This window comes from Schistocerca nitens, chromosome 1 (genome assembly GCF_023898315.1).
Source record: "Schistocerca nitens isolate TAMUIC-IGC-003100 chromosome 1, iqSchNite1.1, whole genome shotgun sequence".
NCBI lineage: Eukaryota > Metazoa > Arthropoda > Insecta > Orthoptera > Acrididae > Schistocerca > Schistocerca nitens.
Window position 1 is genome coordinate 1,026,207,604 of NC_064614.1, and position 25,299 is coordinate 1,026,232,902.

The 25,299-nt window shown below is 41.0% G+C and overlaps 1 protein-coding gene across 1 annotated transcript in view; it reads left to right on the forward strand.

Moving 5' to 3' along the window:
- The window catches only part of LOC126196512 (estradiol 17-beta-dehydrogenase 2-like), a 151,142-nt gene that overhangs the window by 119,212 nt on the left and 6,631 nt on the right, over positions 1–25,299 (forward strand). The window contains exons 6-7 of the mRNA XM_049934571.1: positions 10,109–10,220; positions 14,588–14,680. Coding sequence (XP_049790528.1) covers positions 10,109–10,220; positions 14,588–14,680 — 205 coding nt within the window. The remainder of the gene's footprint in view (positions 1–10,108; positions 10,221–14,587; positions 14,681–25,299) is intronic.

The window sequence follows — 25,299 nt, forward strand, 5'->3', positions numbered from 1 at the left end:
GTCACTAAGCTGTGACTCCCATAAAGTTAAGGGTTTAGTTTGATATTTAAGGCACATCAGTTAGTTTGTTGCTGCGTGACCTGTTGCAATTGTGAAACGCCTACCATCCAGCTAAACAATCTAAATATGTGATACCATGTATCAGGATGAGCATCTTCTTCTCTGTAGTTGGGAATTCATTTCTGCTCCATTTAGCTGTCTCGAAGCACAGGCTGTTGGTGTTATCTGCCCTTTCTATTTCCTGTCTTAACACACACCCCAAGAATGGATCCTGCCTACACAAGATAGCATAAACTGTTTTTGATAATCCAAGAAGTCTTTCAAACACTCGAAGACTTGCTCACGACCTGGAAGCATTGAGACTTCACTACCTTTCTTAACACCAGAAGGACCATACCGGTCAGTCTGACTGATGAGAGTTGTTTAACATCTAATCAGTAGCGTACATTTTTATTGATGCGCTTTATTTTTCATCACTTTTAATGTACCTTGGTGGTTTGTAATTTCTGTAAAAGATAAACGTCTATTATAAGAAATGTCGGTATTATAAACATTTTCACCTTAAAGGAGCGCTGCCGGTCATTCTGACCGGTGAGATATTTTTTACGTTTCATGTCTGTAAAGGCGCAGCAACACACTTTTTTCTTCTGCTTAGATTATTCTGTTTCATTGTTGTGATCCTGTTCCGTCCCTCCCTTTACATTGTACTTTATTTAGTGGAAGAGTGGGCATGCTTTAGTTACTCTTCTCCGTTAATGCGTTGTGCTTTTGCGGAAGTTCAGCGCTCCTCCCCATAATTTTGGCGCGTTAGTGTTTTCGTACGGATGAAGAATTACTTAATTACGTGATCAATTTACCAGAAGAAGATTCTGAAGGATTTTTTAATGTTGTGAGTTGAATGATAGAGATGACAGAGATTACAAAGATGACACGGAATACCAGTCCCACGAAACAGAGCAAGGTGAATCATCAGAATCGGAAGATGAATATTCAGAACCTACACAACAAGGTACGAATATCCCAGTGCTTACACTTAAGATTCCACTGACACCACAAATTTCTACTCGCAGTCGAGTATCTCAACAACCGGAAGTTGGAAGTGCAGAGACTGCAGCCGGCGAAACTGTGTGGTGTCGAATTGCACTAGAATCAGGGCGTCACAACGTGTTGGTAGAAACGTCTGGTCAACACGTAACACTAAGAAACTTACAGTCGCATTCAGTTACTTGAGTGCATGGTGATAGTTGGTAGACAGCCCGCCGCTGTGGCTTCAGTCCGGAACCGTGCTGCTGCTACGGTCGCAGGTTCGAATCCTGTCTCGGACATGGATGTGTGTGATGTCCTTAGGTTAGTTAGGTTTAAGTAGTTCTAAGTCTAGGGGACAGATGTTAAGTCCCATAGTGCTTAGAGCCATTTGAACGATTTTTGATTGTTGGTTGACAATAATACTCTACAGAACATAAAAAACTTTACAGACATTAGAGCCCGAGTACTTCTCCAGGATAACACATGGGTACTTGATATTGCCCAATTAGAAGCTGCCATAGCTCTATTATATGCAAGTGGCGTGTATGGAGGAAAGAATTTCACCCTGAAACTTCTGTGGTGTCAAGTGTGTGGGCAGCCATTTTTTTCTCGCACTGTGGGAAGAAATAAGGTCTTGGAAGTCATGCGATTTTTAAGATGCGATGACAAGCACACACATGTCGAAAGACTCAACACCGATGGCTTCGCAGCAGCTACCCCAGTACCGAATTCATTTGTAGCTAACAGCATCCAGAACTATAAACCAGATGCACTTAACTATAAACCAGATGCACTTATAACTATAGATGTGCAGCTCTGTCCATGCAAACCTCGGGCCGCTTTATACAGTGCATGAGTAATAAACTAGACAAATTTGGTTTGAAGTTCTGGCTTGCAGCAGATGGTAGTAATAAATACATTTTGAATGGATTTCCTTACTTGGATAAACGAAGTGGAAGACTCACTAACATACCTGTTGCAGAGCACGTTGTTACATGTCTCGTGCAACCTTACCCTTCGAAACGAAGAAATCTAACATGTTACAAGTTCTTCACAGCCAAACATCTTGCAGAGCAGCTGAAGCAGGAGAACACAACCATGGTGGGTACACTGAAGAAAACCCGAAGAGAAGTTCCTCCATCAATGAAGGCTACTGCTGGATCTTTGTACGATACTATTTTAAACAATTCTGGTGACACAACAATTATTTCCTAGCAGGGGAAGACAAAAAAAATGTTATTCTGTTGAGCACAATGCACCAGTCAGTTGTAGTTGATGAACAAACACAGAGGAAACTCCCTTAAACTGTGAGCTTTTACAGTTGCATTAAATTCGGAGTTTATATTCTGGACCAGATGTTTCGTCTGTACCCTATCAAGTTTGGCTGCCGAGATGGACTATGGATGTTTTTTAGTATCTCACGCCTCTACATATACCTTGCTGGAACCAACGCCTGGGTCCTTTACAGAAAGACAACAGGAGCAACAGGAGAAAAAGTTATATGGTGAATGTTTCTTTTCAAATCAGAGAAATAACTGTGAAAAAAAGGTTCAAATGGCTCTAAGCACTACGGGACTCAACATCTGAGGTCATCAGTCCCCTAGACGTAGAACTATTTACACCTAACTAACCTAAGGACATCACGCACATCCATGCCCGAGGCAGGATTCGAACCTGCGATCTTAGCTGCAGCGTGGTTCTGGACTGAAGCGCCTAGAACCGCTCGGTCACAGCGGACGGCGGAAGAACTGTTCTCCGTGTATGTACAATCAAGGAAAATACCTGTTCATACATTCATTGTGACCACTGAAATATGTAAGGTAAGAGTACAGAAGACCTGGCAGATAGGAGCAAGCAAAAGTTCGAACAAAATTCGAAGTCTGTGTTTGCAGTGCAAGAAATTCATATTTCTTTCACGTGCTGAAAGTGTTCAGTATGTTTGTGCAAAATGTTTTGACAAAGATGGTCAGTCTAGAAGTCTGTGTTTGCAGTGCAAGAAATTCATATTTCTTTCACGTGCTGAAAGTGTTCAGTATGTTTGTGCAAAATGTTTTGACAAAGATGGTCAGACTGGAACCGCGTGATCGCTACGGTCGCAGGTTCGAATCCTGCCTCGGGCATGGATGTGTGTGTTGTCCTTAGGTTAGTTAGGTTTAAGTAGTTCTAAGTTCTAGGGGACTGATGACCACAGACGTTAAGTCCCATAGTGCTCAGAGCCATTTGACAAAGATGGTGTCTTTAACTGAAAAGATGTCCCAGAGAGAAAGAAATGTTATTTTCTCGTTATTGATACAGCAATTTGTGTTAATTTTTGTTTACTTTTCGTACTAAATATATGTAAACGACCTGTTCGGGACTTTTTCTGAGTACAATTCACAAGATAGAAAAATGTTATTGTATAATTATATGTTTATTTGCATTTGTAAGTTTAGTTTAAATTGATTTGTTATTTACAATGTATTCCTTACTTCGGTCTTTTTTGTTTAACTGAATATACTTCTTATAAATTTTTAAGCGTAACACATTGGTACTATAAGCAAAATGCACTACTGACCTATAAAGGCGCTGTACTGAAGTAATTAAAGAAGTAAAACTGAAAACAAAGAAGAAAACCATGATCAGTCAAAATGACCGGTAGCAATCCTTCCAGGCATTTCGCTAATGCCGGCCCTCCTAGTGCCAACAGATAATGTAAGAGGCGTTGTTAATTCTGTAAATAATGTAAGAGGTCTTGTTACTTCTGCAAAGTTTGGCATAAACTTCCTATAATAATTAGCCAAAGTTAAAAGGGACAAAACGATTTTACACACAACTTGTAAAATGCTAAAGGATGTCGAATTAAATTCCTTTCAGCCCTCAATTTCAACCTTATTTTATTTGGCAACCAGTTTCAGCGTTTTACTACGCCACCTTCAGGTCTCTGACCGAAGTGTAAGAAGAATCTACCTCGGTTTTGTTCAAAACAGAGGCCAGCAATACTGGTATTAGTAGATAATTTATCTACTTGCTACAGTGATCACTTCAACCCGCCGAGTCGGCAGGTGGCGATTGAAGTTATCACTGTAGCAAGTAGATATCTGCAGCTTCGTTTAAGGATTTTTGGATTTCCATACTTACTGGCAAACCCCTGCTCTGCCCCCTGCAGAGTGGTCCTGTTGGCATTTCACTACTTGTCAACTGATAAACATAAATATTCAGTGTTCTAATCCGTTCAACAAAACTGTCTACAGACTATCCCTGTCTTCGTGCTATTTTACTAAACTGCTTGTGATAAAACCAAGTGATTTGTTTCCTTGTACGTCATTCCAACAAACCCTCCTATATGTACTGGAAAAAATTTATCGTGGCACTTTACCTGTGCCCTAGCATCACCTGTCAACTTCAACCAAGTAATACTTAGTAACCGAAAATCGTTCCATCTCCCTCCCCTGTTAATAAATTATCTATGAAAGTAGAAATATCTTTCCCTGATCTACCCCAAAAAGGAAGTGCTAACGAGGTGGTACTGGTATCTACGACGTATAGGGAGAGTAGGGACACTTTAGGAGAGGACTGTTTCCTTCTCTACCCTCCGTACATACTTCTAAACTATCAGCCTGCAGTTGAGCAACCTGATCAACACATGTTGGAAACCATTTTACCCAATGCTATTTGAATTACCATTTATCTTTAGTGAAAGTAACAACATTCACAAGTCCGAAGAAAGAAATAATCTCCTAAGTCCACACAACTCTTTTATTAAGTCTGAAATGAAATTGATACCGTAATCAGTTATTACCAACTCCAGTGACCCTAATTCCAAAATGTAATGGTTCATCAGTGCCTCAGCAGTTGTCCCTGTCCATACCAAACCGTTTGAATGAATACCACCCCCACCAACACCACTTAATGTAGCCACTTGCAGAGGATTTAGATGTGCTCTGCTGGAGGATGGTGGCGTCCCGGGAGTCAAAAGGTGCTCGGTGACAACAGAATTCCACCTCGACAGCGGAGCGTTGTCTTGAAAATTCGTGAAGGTGCTATGCCCAGTGCAACCCAAGTGTGGCGTAACTATGCGACCGGCGGCCGAGCTGTGTCAGAAGCTGATGCAGGAGACTGACACAGCTAGGCCGCGTGGGGACTGGCTGACAGCCTGTCCCATTCGTGGCTGGTGTTTAGATTTCCAGGGAGCGAACCCCAGTCTGGCGTCTGGATGGCGGCGTCTCAGTTGTGAAATTGTCGTAAGCGACTTTCATGATGAAGTGGTTCTGAAGCTGATGCTCCTGCAAAAGTTATGGACAGTGGCGAACCTGATCAGTCTATCGAATCCTCAGACAAAGATGATGAAAATACAGACGTCCAACGTAAAAATGGTCATTGTTGGAACATAGCTGTACTTAAATAGAACAATCTCGCCAGTTGTTGATTACTTTGTAGTCCATATTTTAAGAGTGTGGAAATAATGCATGAACAGATTTCTGAACAATTCGTGTAATCTGTGCATTTCGTTAAATGAATAGCATCTTCATCCAGTTAAACTCCAAAATAAAGTCTTGGATCCAGATCTCTTTGAAATCTCTTCATTGAGAAGTTTCCTTAATATTTTGTACGTTGTCTCCAATTTTGGAGGCATTAATGCTAATATCGATCGAAAAAGTACATGAGAGGGGAAACAAAATGAGTTTAGTAAATGAGAGTCCCATTTCATTGTAAAATATTGTTTCAGGCCAATTATCCAGAAAATAATAGAGGGTCAGTGTGACTCTGGTGTACACTTGGTATGACAATGTCAGGGATGTACACTAATGTATTTTACGGACTATAAAACACACTTTTTTCTTCGAAAAATTGCCTCCAAAATACCATACTCGAAATTAATATAAAAATGTCCAGTGTTTTATTTAAAATTCCTGCCAGTCTTAAAAATGGCCATATATTCGATGCCGCGGGAACCTGTCGCTATCTGGCAACACTGGATTCAACTGGCAGCAGCATTTAAAGTTTTTATGAGAGAGGAATGGAACAAATGGCTAATGGATGAAACCGAACATGAATTCAGGCCGAAGGGAGCTTTAAAACAACCGACACTCAAAGAGTGTGTCAGTGGGTGGAACAGCCGTGGTCTAAGTGAGAGAAGACATTATTGTTAAGCCTTTCAAGAAGTGCGGCGAAGCAACGCTCTCAGTGGCAGTGAAGACCATCTTATATATGAAGAGGACAATGATGACGACGAAGAGGAAGTCAAAGAAGAATAACACCAAGAAAGTTCAAATGACGATTTTCACAGATTTTAAAGATCAGTTCGGTTTTATAAATTAAGATTTTTTTCTCTGGCTTTACAATGATAAAATATTATTTTAAAAAAACTGCTCGGAAATTAATTTGTGTCTTATAGTCTGCAGCGTCTTATGGTCCGTAAAATACGGTACTAGGGTTAAAATCCAATATAGCAGAAAAATTCTGTAAAACCGTAACGTCGTTAAAAAAATTACAAGCATACCAGTAAAATGATTGAGGTTTTTTTTACTGGTGTACATGTCATGTGACAATGTCAAGATCGTTTTCTCTAGTAATATAGGCTGTTGCTTCAAGTACATGAAACGTAGAGCTAAAAAAAACTTTTAGATTCTAATTAAAACTCAGATAACGTAAAACATATCTTAAAATATCTAACTGCACTTGTAAAGGTGGGCTTGTAATGTTCGATTATCACGCATTATTTTTTGTTGATTATTAGACATAAGCTCCTCAGTATGGCTATTCGCAGCTAATCACAAGCAATTTTTATGTGAACTGGTTTCATATAGCCCAGTCAGCATGTTTATTAGCGCATTTTATGCGCGATACATATGTGATGCCTCTCTACGGAAGTTACCTTATCTTAAGGGCTTATTATGTTAATCAGTTGACAAGTTCTATCCGTGAAGTTCACACTGGTGTTATCTGATGACCATGACTTGTTATTTTATTGTTTCCGTGGTGAATTTTTTCTTGACAAGAGCCAAACGGCTGTATTCTAACGTATGTTTTCAACACGGTTTGTAACAGGTAAGCGTGTACTCTCGGCTTCTAATATTGTATCTATATTTATTATTTCTGTTTTATTTGTCCCTTTTGTAACAATTGTGTGATTTCTAGATGACTGAATCTCCTTCTGAAGAATTTTGATAATTTCATAATTATAGAAACCTAGGTGAAGAGTTATAATAAACCTGTGTTACGCAACTGGTTGGCTGATTTTTTCATCCTTTCCAAGAGAACCGCTTCACAGTTGCCACTTACAGCCATGTTCAAGATTATAAAAGATACAGGGTGATTATAATTAAAGTCAAACTTTAAAACGCTGTAGAAATAACACCACTGGTCAGAATTACGTCAAATTGCAACGGAATATTATCGGAGAAGAGGGAAACGTATGGCAGAAGAAAAAAATAGTGTGAAAATGGATCAATAGATGGCGCTGCATGTGTCAGAATACGTAAATGAAAACACCTGTCATGCCCACGACCCATTGTAGTTGGTATAATAAACACGCAGGGCACACGGCTTTCTCTCCTTTCGCGTTTTCGACGTTCACCATGACTGTCTTAATGCAGGATCGCGCTCTGCTTGTAAAGCTGTATCACAAGAATGATGACTGTGCACACGTAGCTCAGCAGAAGTTCCGGACACTGAAGGATTTGAAAAAAGGCGTTGGTCCGATGACTGCCGTGGGTCTGGAGAAAATGATTCGGAAATTCGAAAATACGGGTTCTTTTGGTGTGCAATCTGGTAGAGAGAGAAAACGAATTGATTCGAAGGCAGTGGAAGCAGTGGCCACAGCAATGCAGGAGGAGACTAGTCGTGGAGTGCAAACATGTAGTGCACGGAGAATTGCCAGAACGTTGGACATATCCATGAGCACAGTGCATAAAATCCTACGAAACATCCTTCTTTGCTATCCATTCAAAATTAACCATGTGTGCGAGTTGCTTCCTGTTGACCTGCCAGCAAGAGAGCGTTGCTTTAGAATTTTTTGCTCGCATGGAAGTGGACAATGATTGGCTGTGGAAGATTTCATGGACAGACGAAGCCCACTTCAATCTGACAAAATATCTCAATACAAAGAATTGTCGAATATGGACAACGAAAAATGCACACACAAATCAACCAGTACCACTTCATCCTGAAAAGGTCACTGTGTTGTGCGGGTTTACGGCACCATTTGTCATAGCGCCAAATTTTTTTTAAGAGACAGGTGCTTCCGGTACCGTTATTGGTGAGCGCCATGAGTGTCTTCTGCGCAACTACGTCATTCCAGCGATCCAACAGCGTGGATGTGTGGACGGGATCATTTTTATGCAAGATGGCGCACCTCCGTACATTACAAATCCAGTTAAGCAGCTGCAGAAGCGCCATTTCGGAAATGCTAGAATTTTCAGCAGCCATTTCCCTACAGCCTGGCCGTCCCAGTCACCTGATCTTAATCCGCATGACTTCTGGCTGTGGGGCTATCTGAAAGACCCTGTGTTAAGTGTTCCGACAGCGAACTTAGCTGCATTGAAGGCACGTACTGCACCACACATTCTGGACGTGACTCCGCAAATACTTCCATCAGTTGTGGAACATGCTGTTTCTCGATTTCAACTTGTTGCAGAAAACGGTAGACAGCATATTGAACATGTTTTGCGCCAGTCACGTGGAAATTAACAATCCGATTTGATTTTGATTGATGCCTTTTATGCGGTTTTTTGCCTTAGAAAAATTGAAAACGAGGTAACTGATGATTTTTATGCGGTCTTTGGCCACAGGACAATTAAAAACCGATGTAAATGATGTTTTTTATGCGGTTTTGGCCTCAGCACAACTAAAACGATTTTTCCCATCCCTCTTTTCCGTGGTGGATGGGCGTACGTAACTAACAGTATCACACCTGTATAGCCATTCACATTGAGTTGTACAGTTTAACGTCAAACGTACATCTTAGGCACTCTTGTATGATTCATTTGTCATTTGTAGTCTACCACTATTAAATCATGATGCTTACAGCGCCATCTATTGCTACATTTTGTAACTATTGATTTTTGTTTTGCCATTCTTTTTCCCCCTTCTCCGATAATATTCCATTTCAGTTTGACGTCATTCTGACCAGTGGTGTTATTTCTACAGCTGTTTGAAAGCTTAACTTTTATTATAATCATCCAGCATGGCAGTCATCCAACATCAGCCAATCATCGTTGGTATTCAGTTCACGCGTCAAACCGATCGCGGCTGATGAATGCTTCTGTTTGTCGCACGATGTTTATGACTGTCACTGTGTGTCTTTGCACCATTGCCTTCTTATTAGTTCGCTGCTTCATCACATCTCTCAATAAAATTAAAAGTATTCTGGAGATAATATTATCTGTAATAAAAATCCAGGGTCTTCAGAGAGTTCTGAGATTACTGAATTTGCTTGTTGAAAATATTTTACTCTTAATACGATAAGGGCGAAGATTTTCTTATTATTGCCCAGCCGGTCTGTAGAAACTAACGCGGAAGCTGTTTTTCTCATCAATTGCTTTGTTCCTTTTTTGTCATCCGTATTAATACAATCAAAATGCCTGAAATCAGGCTACAGTGCAAAAATGGCTATAAAACAAACAACATCAATATATATATATATATATATATATATATATATATATATATATATATATATGCACCATGAAAGTTCATTTTCATTGCACAGCCACATATTCATATCCCCTGAAATTGCTCAAATTTTCCAGCGTACGTTTTCTCTTTTTTTCTGTTACTTTGAGATCATTCTTTTGTTATTTCCTTATGTTTTTGTTTCTTTCAGAACACCTATATTAAACACAGAATGCTTGAAACTGAAGTACTTCGAAAATATTGAGAAGACTCTCCCGGATGATATATATATATATATATATATATATATATATATATATATATATATATATATATATATATATATGCACCATGAAAGTTCATTTTCATTGCACAGCCACATATTCATATCCCCTGAAATTGCTCAAATTTTCCAGCGTACGTTTTCTCTTTTTTTCTGTTACTTTGAGATCATTCTTTTGTTATTTCCTTATGTTTTTGTTTCTTTCAGAACACCTATATTAAACACAGAATGCTTGAAACTGAAGTACTTCGAAAATATTGAGAAGACTCTCCCGGATGATAAAGAAGGCATTCGACAGGCAAGAAAAAAGGATTGTGAGGTAAACTGCTATGCAATCTGTGTGAATCCACATTATCGTTTATTCAAAAAGCACGAAACATAGAGTTAATAGCATGTGTACCTACTTTTTGCTACTATTACGGCAATGAATCTTTTCGCTAACACATGGTACACTGCAAGCGAAATTTATTTCCAAGCTTCCTGTAACATGTTGAATAGAGGAAGCTGGGACTATTTGGGAATTGAGTCATGTGACGTACCTGTGTGTTGAGGAGGCTGTCATCGTCTAACATTTTGGATATTTCCCTGAATACTTTATCGCTGTAACTTAGTGGTATAAGTTGGTACTCTAAATGGTTTGTGTTCCTTGACTTCAAATTTGTATTGGAAGTGCTTAATACGGCCTGGCTTGGTTAAAAACACCTCTACCTTTTCCCGCAAAATATTTTCTAATCCCCTTTTACTTTCATCTGGAACGTCTTGTACCTCTAGTAATTTCTCGTCGATTTCTTCAAGTATTTCTAATTGAATGTAAGGTGTGTTATTTTTTTGACACCTTAGAAAGACTACATAGCGATGGTAAATGAATTAAACATAAAACTATGTAGTCCATTGGTCATATACATGATGCAAGGACATGCTGTCAAATATGATTACACTACAATACATAAAAGGGAGATAGAATGTTGACAATAACGTCTCACACCTGGAAATATTACAGAGTTATTAGAGCATGTTTAAGACATGGGTGTCCCCTACACAAGAAGCCTCTGGTGGCTGGAGCATCGACAAGGCCTAGCTGTTCTTGCTGCTGCCGGGTGTAACGTGTAATTAATACCTGTTTATCAAGGTATCCGACATTAGCTTTTAACTAATGGGTGCACTATTGAGATTTGACAGGATGTGGAGGCTTGGACAATGCACTGTCTGGTGCCTACAGTGATGGGAATTACAGAGCCGCGGTGGCCACAGCACATATGGGCACAGTTAAGACTATACCATCACACAGGCCATGGACAACAACACCCACCCCCCTCTCATATTTTGTTGAATTTAAATGATCACTTAATATTTCCTGTTTTTATCCCCATGGATGTGATGACAGCACAAGTGTAGAAAATTGTTTAAACATGGAATATGAGTGTATTCTGTTGATGCCGTTCGTATTTTTTAATGTACATACACGTTTGGAGAAACATTGCTTCTGAATTCTTAGGATTTTCTGCTGCTTTTACAACTCTAATCTAATGGCATATTGTCAAACTCCCCTTAGGCAATCTGACAGGAACGTAATTCTGCCAGTAAATTTTGAATTACGAACTATAAAAGTTAAGATAAGGCTGATGAAAATAATTATAGAAGTAGCTATGTCATGGTTGTGGCAGGCATTATGTGTCATAAATTATACTGATAAGGACAAGGCTAAATACAGATGTGACCATTTTCAGATCATAAATTATGCTAATTAAGGTAAGAGTGACAGAAATATAGACAGAGCCAATTTTGATTTAGGTAGCCATTTTGCTTCATGATTTATAATAATTGAGATAAGAATAGCTCAGATAAACTTCCAGTGACCTTTTTCTGTGTCATATACACACATCAAAAAAACTTTTGCATCCGAGAGTTCCGGAACCTGTACAGAAAATTGGAATATAGATCAACATAAACATCCTTTTAGCCCTTTTTATTGCTCATGAAAACCACACATTGCCTGTTGTACCACCATACACCAAGACCTTCAGAGGTTGTGGTCCAGATTGCTGTACACACTGGTACCTCTAATACCCAGTAACACGTCCTCTTGCATTTATGCATGCCTGTATTCGTCGTGGCATACTATCCACAACTTCATCAAGGCACTGTTGGTCCAGATAGTCCCACTCCTCAGCGGCGATTCGGCGTAGATCCCTCAGAGTGGTTGGTGGGACACGTAGTCCATAAACATCCCTTTTTAATCTATCCCAGGCATGTTCGATAGGGTTCATGTCTGGAGAACATGCTGGCCACTCTGATCGAGCGGTGTTGTTATCCTGAAGGAAGTCATTCAGAAGATGTGCACGATGGGGGCGCGAATTGTCGTCCATGAAGACGAATGCCTCGCCAATGTGCTGCCGATATGGTTGCACTGTCGGTCGGAGGATGGCATTCACGTATCGTACAGCCTTCCATGGCGCCTTCCATGACCACCAGCGACGTACGTCGGCCCCACATAATGTCACCCCAAAACATCAGAGAACCTCCACCTTGCTGCACTCGCTGGACAGTGTGTCTAAGGCGTTCAGCCTGACCCAGTTTCCTTCAAACACGTCTCTGACGATTGTCTACTTGAAGACATATGCGACACACATCGGTGAAGAGAACGTGATGCCAATCCTGAGTGCCGGCCGAAGTGGCCGTGCGGTTCTAGGCGCTGCAGTCTGGAAACGCGAGACCACTACGGTCGCAGGTTCGAATCCTGCCTCGGGCATGGATGTGTGTGTTTAACTAGTTCTAAGTTCTAGGGGACTAATGACCTCAGAAGTTGAGTCCCATAGTGCTCAGAGCCATTTGAACCATTTTTGAACCAGCCAATCCTGAGCGATCCATTGGGCCCATCAGTACAGCGCTGCATTGTTTCGTGGTTGCAAAGATGGACCTCGCCATGGACGTCGGGAGTGAAGTTGCGCATCATGCTGCCTATTGCGCACAATTTTAGTCGTAACATTACGTCCTGTGGCTACAGAAAAAGCGTTATTCAACATGGTGGCGTTGCTATCAGGGTTCCTCCGAGCCATAATCCGTAGGTAGCGGTCACCCACTGCAGTAGTAGGCTTCGGGCGGCCTGAGCGAGGCATGTCATCGACAGCTCCTGTCTCTCTGTATCTCCTGCAAGTACGAACAACATCGCTTTGGTTCACTCCGAGACGCCAGGACACTTCTCTTTTTGAGAGCACTTCCTGGCACAAAGTAACAATGCGGACGCGATAGAACCGCAGCAATGACCGTCTAGACACGGTTGAACTACAGACAACACGAGCCGTGTACCTCCTTTCTGCTGGAAAGACTGGAACTGATCGGATTTCGGACCCCCTCCGTCTAATAGGCGCTGCTCATGCATGGTTGTTTACATCTTTGGCCGGGTTTAGTGACATCTCTGAACAGTCAAAGGGACTGTGTCTGTGACACAATATCCATTGTCAACGACTATCTTTAGGAATCCTGGGAACCGGGGTGATGAAAACTTTTATTGATGTGTGTCTTAAGATCATTAAGATAAAGCAGGATATACAGGAATTTGTGATTTGGTTGCAGCAGCCATTTAGAGTAAAAAATTATAGAATTTAAGTAAGATGGGTCACAAATTACAGTTATTAAGATAAAGCAGGATAAATATACAGGGGAGTCACGTACAGTCTGAGAAATAATTGTCAAGAAAAAATTCGATAATTTGCGTCGTTTCCAAGTTAGTTAGCATTGAAGTTACTGAACCAGGCCGCTAAGTGTGCAGATTCAAGTGACCCATCATTTAGTGTCACTTGTTCCCATAGGATAGATGACAGTGCATGAGACTGCTCAGCCTTTGGCTCGGGTATGGTCCTTACTAGCATCCCATGCTCTCTCATTCGGTTTTTGGGAAACCAAACGAAAAATTTATTTGGTGACACCGCCTCTGAGGCGCCGCTTGAATTTGCACGCGCAACGGCCATGATGGCTAACTACAGGGACAATAATCTCGGAAACAGTGCAAAGTATAGAATTTTTTTCTTAACAATTATTTCTCTGCATAACCACCTTGCAACTCCCTCAGAGCATTTCAGACTGCTTCTGGCCACCCCGTAGAGGCAACAATGTTTTGACAAAGGGTCATAAATTATACCCAAATAATTACTGGATAAGAACACTAGTGGGCGGGGGGTTCTTGAAAGTGACATATGGAGTTTGTTTCCGTAAGGGTCATAAATCATTGCGCTAAGACTGATACTGATCCAGCTGTTACGAAATACTCACAGACAGTGATAGAAAGGCAACGAGACACACCAAAAATTGTTGGCAATTAGGCAGCTAAGCCTATCCTTTGGGACAGACCAGCAAATAATACAAAATTAACAAGTTTTGCGTGAAGTTAAAACTATTTGCTCAGGCCTCAAACCAGGAATTAGTGCTTTCATAGACAGTGTGTCACTTATTATGGTAACCCCGAGTGTCTCATGGAGTGCCTGATGTAAATTGCCGTGTGGGTAGGTCCTTACGTTCCAAGATCGATTGATCCTTCCTGTTATGCTGCTGGACTATCACGTCTGGGAGAAAGGATACCTCGGGTAATTTGACTGGGCCACGTACGGTACATGGTGCGTGCGTGGATAATGCACCGCGAAATGTTTCAGCTTCTTAATCTGTGTACTAATACCTTGTCTATCTTTCCAGACAGCGCTAAGAGCTGTCAAGTGGATGACTTGGCGGGATATCTCAGACGTGATTGACGAGATGGTAAAAGCCTGCGTCGGCAGGAATATGCAGGTATGTACTTGAGAAAATCACTGTCTGTCAAAACCATTTCCAGTGGATCTATGTCTACGTCTATGAGATGTATGTTGACAATAACCATCTGCCTTAAATCTCATGACTTTTTTAAGATAGACGCCTCATGATTCGCATCAAAGTCTTAATCCGCTCTGTTAGATGTGTCTTCAAACGTTGTGCTTAACATTACGTTTTTAGACGATCAAGTTTTGGTGGTTATTTCTTTCAGTTTTCTGGCTAGCTGCTGCGCTATTGATTGTGAGGACGCGACAGTGTGTCAACGTCATCTAGAACAGTGGTTCAAAACCCTACGCCTCCGGGCTTGTTAACAGAGACTGCAAAAAGATAGACATACTAGACTTTTCCGTTACTATAGTGATACTGAGATGACGAATAAAAATCCGTGGACTAATCTTCGCGATCCGTTGTAATGCATGAACCATGCATTTCTGATCGACGTAATAAATGTAATATACGAGGTGCGACAATAAAGTAATGAGACTGATGTTAAAAAAAATGTTGCTTACCGTTCTAGTCACGTTTAGTGTTGTCTCCATCAAAGTAGTTCCCTTCTGATTGCACACACTTTTTTCAGCGCTTCTGCCATTGATGATAACATTTCTGGAACTCATCTTCTGTAATATCTACCAAGACCCTCGTCACAGCTTTTTTGAACATCTTGTGTTGTTTGAAAATGGTGTCCCTTGACCGCAGTTTTGACTCTTGGAAACAGAAAAAAGTCGCACGGAGCGATATCTGGTGAAGAAGGTGGCTGTGGTAGTACTGAAATTTGTTTTGAGGTTAAAAATTGCTGTACTGACAGAGCAGTATGGGATGACGCATTATCGTTATGCAGCATCCAATTATCAGCAATGTTGGCACGGACACGAAGAACTCTTTTACGAAGTCTTTTAAAATTTCTTTGTAGTAATATTGGTTAACTGTATGTCCAGGAGGCACCACTCTTTATGAACAATTCTCTTTGAATCAAAGACGCACACAAGCATGCATTTCACTTTTGACTTTGACATGCGAGCTTTTTTTTGGTCTGGGTGATCCCTTTGAGCACCATTGTGAACTTTGGCGTTTTGTCTCTGGATCGTTCTGAAAAAACATCACCAGTGATAACACGGCTCAACAGTTCTGGATTGATTTCCGTTTGCTCTAACAGATCGACTGCCACATTTTTCCGTGTTTCTCGCTGTTGTGGTGTGAGATTTTTGGGGACAATTTTTGCACAAATCTTTCCCGTACCAAGATCTTTAGTTATTATTAGACGAAACGTTTCTCGATTGATGTTCAGTTCTTCTGCAATAATTTTGACGGATAATCTTCGATCAGATCGTACGAGTTCACGCACCCTGGCAAAGTTGACATCTGTCCGTGAGATTGATGGTCGTCCACTGTGGTCTTCATTTTCAATATTCGTTCTGCCTTCACTAAACATTTTATGCCAACGAAACATGACCTCCTCTCCAAAAGCCTTCTGAAGCTTACCGTAAGTGGTCGTCGCGTTTTCACCCAATTTAGCGCAAAAAGAAATGGCACACCACTGCGCAATATTATGCGGTTCCATTTCCGTGACGAGAGACACAAACACGTGTTAACTTATTACAGCACAACTCATGACTCAGCAGTTGCATCGATGTGCCGCTTGGACTAGAAGAAGCATATAGACCAAGGTCAAACATATTGTGCCTACACAAGCCTGCAGGGTTGCCACATCTTACAAAGAAAATCAGTCTCATTATTTTATGTCGCACCTCGTATGTAAGATAGGTACACTTCTGCTGTAGAAGAAAAGCACATATGAATCCGTGAATTCAAAAATACCAAAAGTCCACTTATCATAGGTCTGACATAATTTTTTGGTCTATCTTTAGACATTCTAAAGCTGTTACTTTGTTTTCTTATGTATAGATACCACAAGGTGTTTGTGTCTTGCAATATATAATACCAAAACAATCACTTGTTTCAACAGTAAAAAGAATTGTGTTTTTTTACTGATTTGGATATTACTTGAGTTCATTTAAATATTACGCCTATCAATCTGTGTTCCATTGCGTACAAATATGTCGCGAAACTTGAAATCATGTTTATAAATATATCAGAAGATACAAGACACTAACAATTTTTTTAAAGTTTGAAACCTAGGCTTCACCCTCTGATACATCATTATCATTGTCTTGAATTTGCATAGTGGTCTGTGGGTAACGTCTTTGGCTCGTAATGAAAACGTTCTGGGCCCCGGGTTCGAACCTCACCACTACTTGAACTTTGGGTACAAATCATCAGCAGTGGCAGCTGAGGACTTCCGCCCTAATGAGTAATCATAGTTCTGCCAACCACCTTGTCAAAGACGATGAAAATGGGGGCAGAGGTTCAGGGCACTCTCTTACTCTTGGGGTGAGAAACTGCCCCCTGAGAGAGAATCGGCAATGATCAAAGGCATGAGGAAGCAGAAGGCAATGAAAATCACTGTATTAAAGTCACATAATGTATATCCAGAAGACATGTGACCTGTAATTGAAAAAGTGTTATGGTGATCTCTCGATTGGCAAAAGATTCCGCAATTGTCCCCTATTCGGATCTCTGAGATGGGACTGACAAAGGAGATGTGACCAAGAAAAAAATACTGAACGACTAATAAATGGGTAACGTTCTACACATAGTGGCGTGGATAATCAAAAGTTTGAACGTAATAGGGAAGCTAGTAAATATGAAAAGAGAAATGCTAAGGCACAATCAAGGTATAGTGATGGCCAATTAGGTCAGACAGAAGAAGATTTTTGGCCAAACAAATGGCACAAAAAAATGGCATAACTGGAGTAGGATTCGCTTTGAGCAGGAAGACAGAGCAGGATGTGAATTACTGTGAACAGTTAGTGATAGGGTTGTTGTCATCAGAATAGACACCAAGCCAACACCGACAACAATAGTACAGGCATATATGCCGACGTCGCAAGCGGAAAATGAAGAGGTAGAGAAAGTGTACAACGAAACTGAAAGAGTAATTCAGTACGGGGATGGGGGATTGGAATACGGTCGTAGGGGAAGGAGCAGAAGACGGGATTACGGGAGAATGTGGTTTGGTACTAGGAACGGGAGAACAGAAAGACTAATTGAGTTCTGCAACAAAATTCAGCTAGTAATAGCGAATCCTCTGTTCAAGAACCACAAGAGGAGGAGGTACACTTGGAAAACGCCGGGAGATTCGGGAAGATTCCAATCAGATTACATCACAGTCCGGCAGATCACAATCCGGCAGATATTCGAAATCATACAATAGATTGTAAGGCGTACCCAGGAACAGATATAGACTCAGATCACAATTTAGTAATTGGGAGGAGTAAACTATAGTTTAAGAGACAAGCCAGGAAAAATCACTGGGCCAAGACATTGGATACGGAAGTACTAAGTAAGGAAGAGATATGCTTGAAGTTCTCTGAGGCTATAGATGTTGCGGTAATGAATAGGTTAGCAGACAGTTCAGTTGAAGAGGAATGGGCACCTCTAAAAAGGGCAGTGGCAAAAGTTGGAAAGAGAAACGTAGGTATGAGGAATGTAACTGCAAAGGAACCCTGATTAAGAAAAGAAATACTTCAGCTGATCGACGAAAGAAGGAAGTACAAAAATGCCACATTTAAACGAACGCTGAATCTCCAAGACTGGTGATTTTTCACAGAAACTCGAAATTTTGGGCGGTCTTCAACGCGAGATGCTTGTATAGTTTGCACAACGAAACTTTGTCTCCATACCTGACAGAAAATCCAAAGATATTCTGGTCATATGTGAAGTGTGCTAGCGGCAAGACATAATTAATCCCTTCTCTGCGCGATAGCAATGGAAATACTATAGACGATAGTACTGGCAAAGCAGAGTTACTAAACACAGGCTTCCGAAATTTCTTCACCAAAGGAAACGAAGTAAATAGTCCACAATTGGAATCGAGAACAGCTGCCAACATGAGTAACGTAGAAGCTCAACCTAAGGACATGACACACATCCATGCCCGAGGCAGGATTCGAACCTGCAACCGCAACGGTCGCACGGTTCCAGACTGAAGCGTCTAGAACCGCTCGGCCACACGAGCCGGCAACGTAGAAGCAGATATACTCGGAGTAGTAAACAAACTTAAATCATTTAACAAATGCAAGTCTTCCGGTCTAGACTGCATACTAGTTAGATTCCTTTCAGAGTATGCTGATTCAATAGCTCCGTACTTAACAATCTTATACAACCATTCACTCGATGAAAGATCCGTACCCAAAGACTGGAAAGTTGCACGGGCCACGCCAGTATTCAAGAAAGGTAGTAGTATTAGTCCACTAAATTACAGCCCCTTATCAGTAATATCGATATGCAGCAGAATTTTGGACCATATATTATGTTCAAACATTATGAATTGCTTCGAAGGGAACGGTCTATTAACATATAGTCAACACGGATTCAGAAAACATCTTTCTTGTTAAACACAACCAGCTCTTTATTAACACGAAATGCTGAGAGCTATTGGCAAGGGCGTTCAAATTGATTCCATATTTCTAGATTTCCAGAAGGCCTTTGACAATGATCCACATAAAGGGGTGTAGTGAAATTGCGTACTTATGGAATATCTTCTAAGTTATGTGACTGGATTCTTGATTTCGTGTCAGAGCTCACAGTTCGTAGTAATTAGCGGAAAGTCATCGAGTAAAACAGAAGTGGTATCTGGCGTTCCTCATGGCAGTGTTATAGGCCCTCTGCTATTCCTTATCTATAGAAACGATTGAGGAGACAATCTGAGCTGCCGTCTTAAAGTTGTTAGTAGATGATTCTGTCGTTTATCGTCAACTGAAGTAAGCAGAAGATCAAAACAAACTGCAAAACGATGTAGAAAACATATCTGCATGGTGCGAAAATCGACAATTGAACCTAAATAATGAAAAGTGTGAGGTCATCAACATGAGTGCTAGAAGGAATCCGGTTGCACCATAAATCAGACTAATCTAAAGGACGTAAATTCACCTAAAATACATAGGAATTACAATTACCAACAACTGACATTGGAATATTTACATAGAAAATGTTGTGTGGAAGGCGAACCAAAGACTGCGTTTTATTGGTAGAACACTGAGAAGATGCAACAGATCTACCAAAGAGAATGTGGACACTACGCTCGTCCGTGCTCTTTTTGAGTACTGCTGCGCGGTGTGGAATTCTTAGCCCCTTAATGCCTGAATAAATTTCTAGATGAAAGATAAAAATCAAGAACCACGGTGCGTTAGATGTACTCGAAATACTCAGGATAATGAAGCACTTGTCAGAACCGTTGGTAGCTTCATGAAGAATCAGCTTCTATCGACACTAGTATTGAAAAAAAGTGTACCTTACAGTTTTTAGCACAGCATTGGTATGATGCGGATTTGTGACATTTGGCATTAAGGGCTTAACAGATAGCATTAACGAAGTACATCGTGAAAGTTAAAGAAGAGCAGCACGTTTTGTGCTGGGAGTGTGTCACTGACGTGATACAGAATTTAGGGCGGACATCGTTTAAACAAAGGCGTGTTTCGTTGAGGCGGAATCTTCTCACGAAATTTCAATCACCAACTTTCTCCCCCGAGTGCAAAAATATTTTGTTGACGCCGACCAAATTAGAAGAAAATATCATCAAAAAGGAAATAAGGGAAATTAGAGTTCGCACGGAAAAATATACGTGTTCGTTTTTTTCCGCGCGCAGTTCTAGATTGGAATAATAGAGAATGATTGTAACTTGTCTGACGACGTTATAGAAGAAGAAACAGGAATCGACAGGGAAGAAATAGGGAAACCAGCAGTAGAATCAGAATTTAAAAGAGCTTTGTATTATTTAAGACCAAATAACACAGATGGGATAGATAACATTCCATCTGAATTTTCAAAATCATTGGGATAAATGGCAACAAACAAGTATTCACGTTGGCGTGTAGTATGTATGAGACTGGCGAAATATCATCAGACTTTCGAAAAACGTCATCCACATTATTCCAAAGACAGCAAGGGCTGAGAATGGCGAGAATTAGCGTACAATCAACTGAACAGTTCACGCATCCAATTTTCTGGCTAGAATAATATACAGAAGACTGGAAAAGAAAACTGAGACTCTGTTAGATTCATTCAGTTAGTGTTTAGTATAGGTAAAGTCATCAGAGATGCATTTCTGCTGTTGCGGTAGATAATGGAAGCAAGAATGAAGAAAAATCGACATCAGGGATTTTCTCTGCCTCGTGAAGACTGGGTGTTGTGTGCTGTCCTTAGGTTACTGAGGTTTAAGTAGTTCTAAGTTCTAGGGGACTGGTGATCATAGTGAAACTTCCCCTTTGAACAATTTTACACGACTGTGCTTAACCTGACACACAATATTTTTTTAGCGCAACGCGATCTGACTTTCAACACACAATATTTTGTTAGCGCAACGCAATCTGACTTTCAATAATCTCTACAAGAGAATGGCCCTGACTAACATTAAACTATACCTTTCGCAAATCACTCACCTCACAAAAATCTTCGCTGCTCAAGCTACTGCAATACAGCGAGCGCCACTACTGCCAGCTAAATAAAAGATTCAAACTATGGAAGGCACTAACTACTGATAGGGATAGTTAGCAAATGAAAGATATTAATAGAGAACAAAGAATGTATTTACCTTTATATCATCATATATATATATATATATATATATATATATATATATATATATATATATAGAGCAGTTCATGACAACTTCCAAAACTCCGCCATCTCTCTCCCCACATCCACCACTGCTGGCGGCTCACCTCCAACTGCGCAACGTTACGCGCTGTTCACAGCCAGCTGCCTAACACTACAATGGTTGAGTATTACAACAATGCAAAGCAGCCACAGACTGCACACGGCACAGCCGGTGATTTTCATACTGAGGTGGCGTTACCAATAAAAAAACCTAAACAGCCTACTTACAATAGATGTTAAGTCCCATAGTGCTCAGAGCCATTTGAACCAAAAATCGACACACGGGAGCCAGGAAAAATCGGTAGACACTGTTAAATGGTGCAAAATGTTCGGAGTTTTTAGAAGAATAGGGGTAAGCTATAGGGAAAGACTGGTTTTACACTATATGTACAAGAAGCAAGTGCGAATAGTAAGGCTGGAAGACAAAGAACGAAGTGGTAGGATGAGAAAGGGCATAAGATAGGGATGTAGTCTTTCTTCCGTAATGTTCAATTTATACATCGAAGAAGCAATGACGGAAATAAACGAAAGAGTCAAGAGTGGGAATAAAATTCAAGGTGAAATGATGTCAGTGATAAGATTTGCTGATGACATTGCTACCCTGAGTTGAATATAACGAACTGTCTAGTGAGTACAGAATACGGACTGAGTGGATATCGAAGAAAGACTAAAGTAATTAGAAGTAGTAGAAATGAGAACAATGAGAAACTTAACACAGAGTTGGAATTCTGCTACCTAGGAGGCAAAGTAACCTATGATCGACGGAGAAACGATGACATAAAAAGCAGACTAGCACAGGAAAAAAGGGCATTCCTGGCCAAAAGAAGTCTACCAGTATCAAATAAAGGCCTTCATTTGAGGAAGAAATTTCTGAGAATATATGTTTGGAGCACAGCATTATATGGTACTGAAACGTGGACTTCGAGAAAAGTGAAAATTTAATTTATGCAATTACAAACACGTTATTGAAAAGCGAAACAAAGTAGTGTTCTCCTGTTTCCTCCCGGACTGCCGATAGTTGCCTCCAGCCTCCTGTTGACATGCCGTGCAGAAGGCCCCGCCATTCCTGGTAAGACTTGCATGTGTCAGCGGAGGCGTAGCCGTTCCTCTCTGACAGCAGGGATCACGGGCGGCACCTTATGCAATACTGACCATATCACATCGGCATAAAGAGCCGTTCCGAACCATAGTGGCTCACTGCCCCGTGACCCAGAGGTGGCCCTGACCGAGACCGCTACTGATTTCAAAGTTGTGAACCTGGCAGTCGCGGAATTGTGCCGCGTTCATCACGTAAGTTCTTCTCGCCCCCAAAACATTTTCATTGGGTAGGAGCTTCCTGGTTAGGGAACTCACAAAGACAATACGGTGAGGCGACGTAATGGAATGATCGAGTGGCACTGATGGCCGGGAGGGCCCATCAGGAGAAGTTTTGCCCCCGAGTTGCAAGTCTTAGGCCGGTATTACACTATCAAATTTCTTTGTCAAAGATTTGATCAAAGATGTGATCCAATATTCCGTCCAATATATTTGACAAAGATCTTTGACGTAGCGCTAGAAGGGGTATTACACTGTCATCAAATTTTTCGTCTAAGTTCAAGATGGCTGACAACAACTTGTTATTAACCGCAGCACTTGTACGTACCCCAATTGCATTGTGTGCACATGCGGAAAAGAAGTGGGGGAAAAAATGGAACCATACGTACGAGGTTGACAGTCTTAAAAGTCCTGGGATTACAACTTGATAATAAATTCAGTTGGGAGGAGCACACCACAGAACTGCAGAAAGGCCTTAACAAATCTGTATTTGCAATTCGAGTGTTAGCTTGCATACTTTGCCTACTTTCATTCCATAATGTCATATGGGATAATATTTTGGGATAAATCTTGAAGTCAAACAAAAGTTTTCAGAGTCCAAAAGCGTGTAATACGTATTATTTGTGGAGTAAATTCACGGACGTCCTGCAGAAACCTCTTCAAAGAACTGGGTATACTAACTACTGCCTCTCAGTATATTTACTTCTTAATGAAATTTGTTGTAAATGATATATCTCTTTTTCCAACAAACAACTCAGTTCATACATACAATACCAGGAACAAAAATGATCTGCACAAGGACTTAAAAGCACTTACTTTAGTTCAAAAAGGGGTCCACTACTCAGGAACACTCATCTTCAATAATTTGCCAGGAAACATAAAACATTTAGTTAGAAATAAAGATCAGTTTAAAAGGAGCCTGAAAGACTTACTACTGGCCAACTTTTCTACTCCATTGGCGATATTTTTAATAGAAACAAATGATGTATTGTATTTATTCATACTATTAGTATTGTTATTTCAGCTTTAAAAAAATCGACATGTTCCACATCCACGAGGATCTCCTCAGCACGGATCTATGGAACGAAAAACTAATATAATCTGGGTGAAGCCGTGGGTTTTACGACGACGCGATAAAATCATTCAACAAAACTTGTTACGTGAGCTTACAGTGGAAGACGTCAAGTCGTACATCAATTACTTAAGAATGGATGAGCATACATTTCTGTATGTGCTCAATGAAGTGTATCCTCATATCACAAAGCACAATATTCACTTAAGAACTGCTACATCTTCAGAAGACAGGCTCACTGTAACACTCCGATTCCTTGACACAGGAGAGGGTTATGTTAGGTTAGGTTAGGTTAGGTCAGGTCAGGTCAGGTCTCCAATCTTCATAATCTATTTTGTATGCAGGGTGCCTCACGTAGTAAAGCGCCTCATCAGCTTCAGACATCTCTATTAATTTTGTAGTTGTCGGCACACACCAATTGTATTTACCGGCAATGGTTATAAAAACACTACAGACGACAGAACGCTGCAGCGATGCTAGCGCTCCATGTGGTAACATGTCACATTGCAGTGAACAGAAGACAAGCGGTTTCTTTGATCAAATATACAGCGAGGCCCTAGATTTGATCAAATATTGGACGACATTTGACAAAGTCCCTATTACACTATCAAATATCTTTGACAAAGATATTGGACAAAGATTTTGGACAAAGAAATTTGATAGTGTAATACCGGCCTTAGTTCAGGTGAGGCCACATAGGGTGACTCGCGTGTCGGTGATAATGAAATGATGATGAGGACAACACAACACCCAGTCCACGAGCGGCAAAAATCATCAACGAGGGACCGGAATCGAACCTGGAGGCGCTGTAGGGGAGGCAAACACGTTGCTATTCAGCTATGCAAGCCTACGCATGGGTGACAAAAATCAAAAGATAGCGATATGCACAAAAACAGATAGCTGTAGTATCGAATACATAAGTTATAAAAGGACAGTGTATTGGCGGAACTGTCATTTGTGCTCCTCGATTCAAGTGAAAACGTATCCGACGTGATTGGCCTACAACGGAAATTAACAGCCTCCGTCCGCAGAATAGCAGTTGGAACTAGACGCATCGGACATTCCGAGATCCATAGTGGCAAGAGTGAGCCGAGAATACCAAATCTGAGGCATTACCTCTCACCACGGACAATGCAGTGGCCGATGGGCTTCGCGACCCAGAGCAGCGGCGATTCCATAGGGCTGTCAGCGCTAACAGACAAGTAACACTGCCTGAAATAACCGCATAAATCAATGTAGGACGTCAGGATAGTGCGGCGAAATTTTGGCGTTAATGGGCTATGGCAGCAGACGATCGACGCGAGCGCCTTTGTACACAGCGCCTCTTCTGGGTTCCTGGGCATATCAGTTGGACCCTAGACGACTGGAAAACCGTGGTCTCGTCAGATGAGTTCCGATTTCTGTTAGTAGCAGCTGATAGTAGGGCTGAAGTGTGGCACAGGCATCACGAAGCCACGGTCCCACGTTGTCAACAAGGCACTGTGCAAGGTGGTGGTGG